The sequence below is a fragment of the Pistacia vera genome, unplaced genomic scaffold (genome assembly GCF_008641045.1).
Source record: "Pistacia vera cultivar Batoury unplaced genomic scaffold, PisVer_v2 Contig89, whole genome shotgun sequence".
In the NCBI taxonomy this organism is placed as follows: Eukaryota; Viridiplantae; Streptophyta; class Magnoliopsida; order Sapindales; family Anacardiaceae; genus Pistacia; species Pistacia vera.
Window position 1 is genome coordinate 362,196 of NW_022196767.1, and position 11,839 is coordinate 374,034.

The 11,839-nt window shown below is 34.6% G+C and overlaps 2 protein-coding genes across 2 annotated transcripts; one reads left to right on the forward strand and one right to left on the reverse strand.

The window, feature by feature from the left end:
* Positions 1-2,066: 2,066 nt before the first annotated feature.
* Positions 2,067-8,164, reverse strand: LOC116119441 (probable starch synthase 4, chloroplastic/amyloplastic). Its single transcript, XM_031405392.1, has 8 exons — positions 8,134-8,164; positions 6,807-6,997; positions 5,884-5,958; positions 4,857-4,897; positions 4,547-4,652; positions 3,876-3,958; positions 3,267-3,340; positions 2,067-2,616 (listed from the first exon to the last, which is right to left on the reverse strand). Exons 1-8 carry the CDS (start codon positions 8,162-8,164, stop codon positions 2,504-2,506), a joined length of 714 nt encoding a protein of 237 aa, XP_031261252.1. The 3' UTR covers positions 2,067-2,503.
* A 708-nt stretch (positions 8,165-8,872) lies between these two features.
* LOC116119442 lies at positions 8,873-9,457 on the forward strand. Its single transcript, XM_031405393.1, has one exon. It carries the CDS (start codon positions 8,873-8,875, stop codon positions 9,455-9,457), a length of 585 nt encoding a protein of 194 aa, XP_031261253.1.
* The last annotated feature ends 2,382 nt before the right edge of the window (positions 9,458-11,839 follow it).

Here is an 11,839-nt window from a genome sequence, read left to right on the forward strand (position 1 = left end):
AAATTAAAACTTGTGTCCGGTTTTTAGCAATTTGTAAAAAAAAGGTATAGCTAAATTGATAATATCCTCGATACAATTATAGGAAAAATAACTAATGAAATCATTAATAAAAATCTAATTATAATTATAAAAAAAAAAAAAAAGAGTAAAATGTGACTATAATATATTATTACTGTTTTCTATTTCTGAAAATGAACATTTATGAAAGACATGCAAATGAATTGATAAGTATTGAGAAGTAAAGATTACTTGAAAGTGTATTAGAAGTGTGATCATAGTAAAGTATAAAGATTCTTGTCTCAATGTGCTCTAAGTTCCAAAAGCTTTGTGTTGATGCAGAAATTTACACCAACCATAGATACGTGATTAATAATGTTAGAACCACTTTAGATGTGTACATAATCCTGATAGATCAGCGATGAAATAAGACGATGATAGAATGCACAATAATTAACATAAAATAACAAAGAACAAGAAATACTTTTTAAAGTGGTTCGGCTGCTTATCGTGAAAAACATACGTCCACTGTTATGTTCTTGAATCTATGGAAACAATAAGCGAGTTGCTTTTACAAGGGGTTTCTAGGGAGTTATTTGTGACCTATTTTTGCCGTCCCGAGTTCTTTCTCTCCAATCCCTCAAAACAAATTATAATTGAGTTTATATAACATCAGTTATATAGCTGAGTTATAGATAAACTCGAATTCAATAAAATAGGAAAGAGCATGATCTTCAACTTTGGATCATGGAGCCTATATCGTCCAATATCTTCCCACCAAAGAAAGCAAATAAATGTTTTGACTCATTGTTGATACTTTATTACATGATTGGCCAGGGTCACCGAGGATACATGTGACATATGCTTTAATGTGATATGATTGATATAGTTGGGACAGGGTGTGCACCTCTATAAAATGATATGACCAAGTTACCTGGGTTAAAGGTGACATATGAAATGATTGGTCGGGTCACTAGGAGTATAAGTGGCATATCATATGATTTATTGGGTTATCGGGGGTATATGTAACACTATTAGACATAAGCACTTGCATATGTTTTTCTAGAAAGATATTATGAAACATTTGTGTACAAAAATGAGATATGAAAAGAAAAAGCTTTATGAAATCCTTCTGCTTGATTTTATGAAAAGACTTCTTGAAAAAATTTGTTTGCAGATCAAAAGTATAAAAGCCGTAAAAAAAGTTTTATGAAATATTTCCATATGACAATGTGAAAAGAATTTCTATAGATTATGTTTATTAAAGAATATCGAAATGATTTATGAAGTTATGAAAAGGATTTACGAATCCTTATTTTATAAATTCACTGTTAAATAAATTTTTATTGCATGAAAGGGTTTTGAAAATGTTGCATGTTATGTATCATTTAGAGTCGTAATGTTAATATTTGTAAATCTGATTTTATCACGTTTAAGATTACATAACTTTATCATCTTTTCACCTTATTAAGTTTTTGTTATCTTCGTGATGTCTACAAATAAGCTTGAATAATATGTTCACTTCCTACTAGGGATGGCAAAATGCCCCACAGGGATAACCTAGGGGAACCGCCTCTATTGGTGGGTTAATTTAGGAAATGGGAGAACAAATTAATACCGCATTTTGAAATGGACAGGGGATGGATCAGTATTTAGTACTCCCAGTCCCCACCCAGAACCTACTTTACTCCTCAATTCAACAAGGTCAAATGTACGAGAATAATGAACATCAAACGCAATAAAATTAAATGAAAAAACTCAACTCAATCACTTCTTCATATCCCCTATAACACTAACAATTTGTTTTGGATTCTTCTACCATGTTGAACCGGGGACCATTTTTAATCTGAGCAAATTTTTTGAAGCTACATCAGATTATCTCCATAACCATGTGAAGTTTTGGGATGATGCTTCTTCTTGTGCCTTTCACTTTCCTGTCAAGCTTCTATGCCTGGATATGGGATACAAAATTAGGCAACCATTGTCATTGCCTGCTCTCATGGACCTAGAAAAACCGTGCAGCTTTAGTGCGCAAACTGATGGAGGTTGGCACTAAATAAGCCTGAAAATAAATCACAAACACTCGAAAAACTCTTTATATTTGCTTGGAATGAAGCCTTGTGATGTTATCAAATGAGCCTTATCGTTATTGCAACACCACTAGTTTGTTGGAAGGTCCAGATACTTGCTTGGTCAAGCAAAGTATGTTAAATACATAATGAGATAAATATTCTCATGTACTCTACAGTACAGTAACATATATACAGCTGGAATAACACAAGGTACTAATATTGGTGTTGTTCCCACCATTCTCGACGTGCAACTCTGCTGTCTACCCAAAAGATAAACTTCTAGATTCCAGGGCATCAAACTTGGACCATGGCTGCATCCCAAGGTTCCTTAACAGTAGCATATCAGATGCTTTTATTTGAAATTAGGTTTTGCATCCACTGGGAAGTTTGGTGCATGTATCTCGATGTTCTAGTATATCCACTTAGGATTTATATTAGCACACCACTCTGACAGAGTTGTATATCTTGACATATTTCCCAGCTGTGTTGTTCCAGCTATTGTCAATTTCCATAACCTTCTGCACAGTACTGTTCCATTCATCTGGTTCTGCATAGAAACGAAGTGACTAAAACTTATGAAGCATAATATTTTGCTCCCCTACATGAGATGTAATACAGACACTATTTTAGTTCACCATCAATTTAAATGAGGTTTAGTATCATTGTTAGTGTTTGTTTTTGAAAATGAAACAAAAAAATTAATGTTGTATCTTAAAAAATTAAATATGCCTTCATTATCATTTTCTGAAAATAGTATTTGAAAATGAAAACAAAACGACTTTACCATGTTTTCCTTGTTTTCTTAATTTTGGTTTACACATGTTTTCTCCTATTTCTCCGTTTTGGTATTTCGAAATGAAAGTGGTTTGTGAACAAAAATTATGCATTTTCCAATGAGAAAAATGTAGAAAACAGAAATGGAAAAGAATGCAGCCTTAACTAACTTGAGAAGAAATGACAGGTTTTTGACTGTTTTGAAGCACCAGCTCAAATTACAAGATAGACAACCAGTGATTACTAATATCTGGATCCAAGGCTCATCCACCTCATTATTTAGCAATAACACGCAAGCAATCAAAAGTCAACAGCCATGTATGGGTAACCATTCGCTATGCTTAGATTGATTTTGGTGGTAAAGAATAATTTGTTAACTGCATGACGTGAATATATTTTAAGTCCGGTGTAAATTTAACTTACTGTCTCTGTAGTATCTAAATGCCCTGTCTAGAGCCGAATTTAAGGATCCTTCCTCTATTCCTTCAAAGACAAACCTGGAAAAAGAAGAAAAAAAAGGGTTAAACATGTTGCGAATGTTAATTTAGAGCATCAACAAATTTTAGAAAAATGAGAACAGAAGCAATTTCATTCTATCAATCAAGAAAATTCATGAAGAAAGAGACAGGAAAAGACGAACAAATTTCAATGTCAATGCATCTTGCAGAATTTCATTTCACATGAGCCATTAATAACCCAGCTTTTGAATTTACAGTATATATAAACAATAAATTGATGTATTACACTACTGTTATATTATAATAAGCTTCATTTGAACATCCCTGCAGAATATCTATTATAAAGCCCAGCTTAATAAATTCCTGCATAAAAGAACTTTCTTTTTTCATTTTCCTTGAACATTTTTTTTTTTTTAACACAAACACATGGACATGAACACTCTGTGAATAGCTCTATAAATATAATCTACCTTGATGCATTGTCAAAAACTAAACTGAGGCCACAATCATGAACACTTGTTAGGAAGAATTCAACAGTATCAAGAAAAAAAAAATCAAGAATTATAGAGCACACCCATTGGCCATCTCATGGTTTGACAAGTCATCCATGTCAAAGACAGTGTCTGCAAGACCACCGGTTTTTCTAACAACTGGGACCTGAAACAATATTTTATACAAACAAGGCCATCTGCAAACTGTTAGTATATCCTGATAGCATATATTATTTACCTATTCTCAATTTGATATTGTTTCGATGGAATGCAGATAGTTGGAGCTTAAAAATATTTGGATTTAAGGTTAGGTTTTCGGGACTAGTGGTATCTAAACTAGATGTTAGATTCAGTTTGAAAAAAAGGTTTATAATTCGAATTCCTCCACTAAATTAATTAAATTATAATAAGTTGTACTTGTATTTTTGTTTCATTGAAATGACATGCCAGTTGATTAGATTAATACCACCTTACATGAGATACTACTATTGGAACCTTATCTAAAGTTTAGTTTAGAGATTATTGGAGTATCTAAATTTCAATACAAGCAGCAAATCATGTCTAGGCAAAATGGTATTGTGACTAGCAAAGACAATTGAGAAAAAAAGTTAAATACATGGAACAAAAGATACATATTAGAATTACTTATTGCTACTGTAAATTATTTGGTGTTCATTGCTTCTTATGAGAAAAATAAAAAATAAAAAATTGTGCATTATTTTTGTGCAATCTAATCACTCAAATGACTGCATACCGCTCCATAATGCATTCCAATCATTTGGGCAAGGCCACATGGTTCATATATGGATGGAACTAACACCATGTCTGCTGCAGCATAGAGCATGTGGGATAGCTCCTCACTGAATAACAAAGTCAATCACAAACAAGAAAAGGATATCCCATCAATAACAAAGTAAGGGTATTTAAATTGAGACATCAAAGCTTCAATAAGGATTACATGCTGCCTAAAAACTCAAAACTCTGAGAAAACAGTAGTATTAGCAACTAAAATATGAGCAAGTTTAGGAACAGCAAGTGTAGTATTTGATTACAAGGAGAATCACCTATACATCAGTAAGATCCGGATACTTGAACCTTGATTATGCTACAAAAGATTAATAAACAGAAGTTGGTCAGTCTTCTTATTATTATTATTTTTTTGTACTAAAAAAAATAGCAGCAAAAATTTTAAAGTATCCAAAAGTCTATTAACACCAAGAAATCCAAGCAATAACTACACGTGGTTTTGGTTGAGTAAAAGACCAAGAAGTAGAAAGGTTTATAACAATCATTGAAATAAATGAGTTCACTATTGTCATCTCAAGGGATACAAATTCTAAAATTTAGATGGCTATCAAATTAAAAGCAATTCAAAAAAGAAAACATGGGAAGGACATATGTTTTAGCTCTTTCGAATGCTAACGAGATTTAATTCCCCAAAGCAGGAGATAAAAGCCCCCAAAAAACCTGATTTAGCTAAAGGTTCCTGAAAATTATAAAAGAAAATACTGATGCTTTTCTTAGAGAACGGTGCATTCATAAATTTAATGAAAAATTGACAAAATGACATACATAAAAGTACCAAATTCAGTGACAACATAAGAAATACAAAAACTGCAGTCAAGTATTAGTTTGTAAACTTTATACCAAAAAGAAAAAACAAAAAGCTGCTCATTTGATTTTCAGATAGGAAAACATAAGCACTAGGCAGTTGCTCCAAATTTGAATGAAAGCTATAAAAGTTTCACATAAATGATAAACGTCCTCACTAGCTTCTTTCTCAATGCATTTCTCCGTCATTGATGAGTTCTAATTTAAATTATTATTATCATTTTTTTTTTTTTTTTTTTGGAATTTTAAATGTGCTTAGTACAGTATAAAGCATTAAGACACTCTAGAATCCTATATTTATTTTCAAGGAATATCATCATATAATCCGACTGAGTTGACAAGAAGGAGCCTCAACAAGATTGATAACATATATAGCAAGCTGATGAAGATACTAACTGGCTTTCACACCAGCTGGTGGATGTTTCATATAATCTTTGAATTATAGTGTAATCCCAAAGACTTGAACCTCAAGTCTATTACCAAATTTGCAAGCTCTTCAAATTCCCTCTGAATGCGACCATCAGAAGCTTTTCCCAACACAATCATCTGTCCACCCTGTCAATGAATAAAATTTTAGAGAAAAAAGAGTTAATATAATCATGTTACCTACTTGAAGAAAAGAAGCATCAATAGAATATGCAAATTTTTGCCAACTTCCATTTGTTAAAGCATCAGATGATATGTATATTATCTTGTCATATCAGGACTTTTGTGTACATCACAGAAAAACTTGTTTAGGTATCGGGGTTTGCAGCAATGTGGTCAATTGAAGGTTCATGATCGAGGGTGATTAGTGTATATATATATATATACACTAATCACCCTCGATCATGAACCTTCAATTGACCACATTGCTGCAAACCCCGATACCTAAACAAGTTTTTCTGTGATGTACACAAAAGTCCTGATATGACAAGATAATATACATATCATCTGATGCTTTAACAAATGGAAGTTGGCAAAAATTTGCATATTCTCTTGATGCTTCTTTTCTTCAAGTAGGTAACATGATTATATTAACTCTTTTTTCTCTAAAATTTGATTCACTGACAGGGTGGACAGATGATTGTGTTGGGAAAAGCTTCTGATGGTCGCATTCAGAGGGAATTTGAAGATCTTGCAAATTTGGTAATAGACTTGAGGTTCAAGTCTTTGGGATTACACTATAATTCAAAGATTATATGAAACATCCACCAGCTGGTGTGAAAGCCAGTTACTATCTTCATCAGCTTGCTATATATTCTTGTTTATCAGTCTTGTTGAGGCTCCTTCTTGTCAACTCAGTCGGATTATATGATGATATTCCTTGAAAATAAATATAGGATTCTAGAGTGTCTTAATGCTTTATACTGTACTAAGCGCATTTAAAANAGGAATACATAAATTGAAAATATTATACTTACAAGTTCTTCAGTATGCTTAATTGCATGAGTAATCAAATGAAGACCTTTTTGAGCAACTAGTCGAGTAATACAAACAATCAAGGGCCCATTCTCTGTTGTTTCTGGCACATGGTTATCATCTAGAGAGCATTCTAAACCTAGCCCCCTTTGGACATAGTGTTTGCATATCTTCTTGCCCTCAGGTTTATGAGCTGCAGGAAATTACAGACAGAGAAGTTAGAATAGAAAACTAGAGCATCTTAAGATTATAAAGCTCATAGTTTTATGACTTGCATATAATCATGTTATTTCTCTCACATTGCTATCTACTAATAGAGAATAAATTGCACAATTCTAGGATAAAGCAAGAGACTGGCATTGTAAATCATGTCTAAGATAGTATTACTAGAACTACAGGTTGTATATTATTCTAGACTAGTTATTAAATAGACAGGTTGAAATAACAGAATTCATTAGCATTTTTCGAAATAATCACTATATGTCCAACAAAGTCTGCAAACCTTTCCATCCAAAAACAAAAAGATACACAATAACCACATGCAATGCAGAACATACTCAAAATGATTTTCTTGTGATACAAAATCCGTACCTGACAGACAAAGTAACTTTGATAATACTTATAATATTTTTTTAAAGGAACAAAAAAATTATAAAGGAAATGAAAATTTCAAATTAGGAGTGAAGTGAAACAGTGATCCATGATATATCAAATGTATCCTAGGAACCAAAAAGTCTATAAAAAAAAGAAATCAAATCTTAAGAAACCATAGTTTCCAAATCAGGTGAGAAAGATAATGAAAGTATGCCTAAATCCCTTTTAAACAGGAGCTATTTATACCATCGCCACATATTCAGGGCCAAGTTGAAATGGTTAATTATCAATTATAAGGGTTTCTTACATTTACATTGGACCAAAGTCTGGACCCAGAATTTTATATTATCTCAGAAAGGTTATCACTTCAAACGGTACGGCTTTGTATATGTATCACAGTATTTCAGTGACATTAAACAATCAAAGATCTCCCATTTTGACATATCAGACAGCTCAGAAATAAATGTTAATTTGCCTTGTCAATTACACACAAGAAAGTTAAGTGGTACATCTTTGTTACATTCATTTTTCAATGAGGAACAAACCTAAATTTAACAAAAGAAACTTTCAACTTATTAATAAAAATTACATCCTCATAAATAAATAACATTCTTGTTCCTCGTGTTAATTTGTGGACATGCAACTACCAACATAAAGCTTAATGGCTCTAATTAAATGTGATAGCTAGCAATGAAGGAGCCAATGGAAGCTACAACGAAGCTTAAGTTTCTTTACGCAAGTCCACTCTCACCATGATACGCTCCATATTTCCTTATTTAGTTCTCACCAGTTGTACATATGTACTTCCTTATTTAGTCAGAATCTGTATATAGACATAGTTTTAGTCTAGACAAATTTAATAGTTATAATTTAGGCAGATATTTCTGCTGTAATTTAGGCTTGATTCTAGCCTTGTATTGCTTGATTCTTGCCTTGTATATTGCACATTTGTGCCTATATAATGAGAAGAAATCCTCACAAAGAGGACATTGAATCCAATTGACATGGTATCAAAGTCAGGTTCCTAAGTTACGAACCTTTCTCATGTGGGTTTCTGTTTTTTTTCTTTTCAGTGTCTTTGGGTCACGTTGGGCTTCCTCATCGGCACTTTCTGGCGTCGTTTTTGGGGCTCCTTGGTATTTTTGACACTGTCTGAGTGTCTCTTGGGGTTTTTCGGCACATTCTGGATGGGTTTTCTTGGTGGCGCACCTTTGGTTTTGAGTTTGTCGACAGTTTCTGGTGGTCTGTTGCGTTTGTCGGCAGTTTCTGGTGGTTCCTTAGTGGTGGTCGATCTCTTCTGGGGTGGTTGTCGACGATCCTTAGTTCGGGGTCTTCAATTTTTGGGGTGCTGATTGTTGCATGTTTTTGGGCAGGTATCATTACCAGTTATTTTCTGAAATTGTTTGGTTGCTACTGTTTGGGATTGTTCTTGGGCTGGTTATTGGCTCTCTCTTTAGTGTTTAATTTGGCTATCATGTCTTCTAATTCTATTGCGGTGAAATTCACAGGTAAGAACTATTCTGCCTGGGAATTTCAATTTCATTTATTTGTTATGGGGAAAGAGTTATGGGGTCACATTGATGGGAGTGATCAGGCTCCTACTGATGTTTCTAAACTGACTCAGTGGCAGACCAAGGATGCTCGGGTGATGACATGGATTTTAGGATCAGTGGATCCTATTATTGTTCTTAATCTGAGGCCATATAAGACTGCTAAATCTATGTGGGAATACTTAAAAAAAGTATATAATCAAGACAATATTGCTCGACGTTCTCAATTAGAGTACGAGATTGCTAATTATACTCAGGGTCATCTCTCCATTCAGGATCATTTTTCTGGATTTAATAATATCTGGGGAGAATTTATTGACATTATTTATGCCAAGATACCAGAAGAATCTCTCTCAGTTGTGCAGGAAATTCATGCGCAAAGCAAGCGAGATCAATTTTTAATGAAGTTACAACCTGAATTTGAAGCCACTCGCTCTAATTTGATGAATTGCAATCCCGTGCCATCTTTGGATGTCTGTTTTGGGGAGTTACTTCATGAGGAGCAATGACTTACCACCTAGGCCACTTATCAACACGACAAAATGATATCCAATGCAGTGGCTTATGCTGCTCAAGGAAAAGGCAAGGGACAAGACATGCAGAAAGTTAAATGCTTCAGCTGCAAGGAATATGGGCATATTGCTACCAACTGTACACGGAAATCTTGCAACTACTGTAAGAAGCCGAGGCATATTATCAAAGAGTGTCCTACTCGTCCCCAGAATCGTCAGGCCAATGCTTATCAGGCTACTGCGGATTCTGCTTCTTCTGCTACTACTGGTGACTCCTCTGCTCTTACTACTGAGAAGGCACAACAGATGATTATTTCCGCATTTTCAGCCTTAGGATTGCAAGGTAATGGTTCGCTTTCCCCCTCATGGATTATTGATTCGGGTACATCTAATCACATGACTAGTTCTTCTATTACTCTTAGCAATGTTCGAACTTATACTGAATCGGCACATATTCAGATTGCTAACGGTTGTCAGTTACCTATTCATGCTATTGGGGATGTTGATTCCACTATTAGAGATGTTTTTGTATCTCCTCAGCTTTCTACCAGTCTTATTTTAGTCGGGCAATTGGTTGATAATAACTGTGATGTTCGTTTTTCTCATGATGGTTGTCTTGTGCAGGATCAGGTGTCGGGCAAGATACTTGCGAAGGGGCCTAAAGTTGGACGTTTATTTCCTATGCTTTTTTCCATTCCTGCTGTTATTTCGTTTGTTTGTAACACTGTAAACAATAAGTGTAAAGTATGGCACAAACAGTTGGGTCATCCTAATTCTGCTATTTTATCTCATATAATAAACTCTGGTTTGTTGGGCAATAAAGATCAATTTTCTTCTCCTCTCTCTTTTGATTGTTCCATGGTAGTCATGTTGAATGTTGTTTTGATTTAATTCATAGTGATGTGTGGTGAATTTCTCCGGTTATCTCACATGCAAATTATAAATACTTTGTTACATTCATTGATGATTATACAAAGTATACCTAGATTTATTTTCTTCGTACTAAATCTGAGGTCTTATCTGTTTTTCAACAATTTACTGCCTATGTCAAGACTTAATTTTCTTCTGGCATTAAAATTCTTAGGTCTGATTCAGGTGGTGAATACATGTCTCGTGAGTTTCATGATTTTCTCCAACAAAAAGGCATTGTTTCTCAGCGTTCTTGTCTACATACACATCAGCAAAATGGTGTTGCTGAACGTAAAAATAGACACTTGTTGGATGTTGTTCGTGCTCTATTGCTTCAATCATCTGTTCCACCTAAATTCTGGGTTGAAGCATTATCTACGGCTGGTTATTTAATTAATAGATTGTCGTCCAGTGTCTTGAATTATGAAACTCCTTACTTTCGTCTTTATCATCAGCATCCTAAATACCTTGACATGCATACTTTTGGTTGTGTTTGTTTTGTTCATTTGCCTTCTCATGAACGACATAAGTTATCTGCTCAATCTGTTAGATGCACATTTATGGGTTATAGTACTTCACACAAAGGCTGTGTTTGCTATGATCCATGCTCTAACCGATTTCGTATTTCCCGTCATGTTGTGTTCTTTGAAAATCAATCATTCTTTCCTTCTCATGATAAGTCTTTGCCTGAGATACATGTTTTGCCTCATTTTGATGACTTGACTCCTATTGACCGATTCAAATCTAGACTTGTATATGAAAGATGGCGACCTACTTTGCCCCTTCCTGAGCCTGGTCCTCCATCTGAGCCTGTTCAAACTGAATCCTCTACGAGTGATCCGGATACTACTCCAGTTCCTCGCCGCTCGACCAGAGTGTCTCGTCCGCCGGACCGGTATGGTTTTTCTCATACCTCTCTCCATGTTACTTTGTCTACTATTCCCATTCCCTCAGGTTATTCTGAGGTAGCTAAACATGACTGTTGGCATGCAGCGATGGCCGAGGAACTTCAGGCTCTTTAGGATAATCATACATGGGATGTTGTCCCTTGTCCTCCTCAGGTGAAAACTATTGGTTGCAAATGAGTCTATTCTATCAAGTTGCGTTCTAATAGAACTCTGGATTGGTATAAGGCCTGGTTGGTTGCACTTGGTAATAGACAAGAATATTTTGCTCCAATCTGTTGCTGCATCCCAAGGTTGGTCTCTTCATCAGATGGATGTCAAAAATGCATTTCTTCATGGTGATCTCAAAGAAGAGATATACATGACCATTCCACCTGGTTTGTCATCCTCTTCTTCCTCGGATGTCTATAAGTTGAAACGATCATTGTATGGGCTGAAACAAGCTCCTCGGGCCTAGTTTGATAAATTCCGCTCCACTTTGCTCCAATTTTCATTTTAGCAGAGTGCATATGATTCTTCTTTATTTTTCTGCAAGACATCTCTTGGCATTGTCCTTCTTCTAATT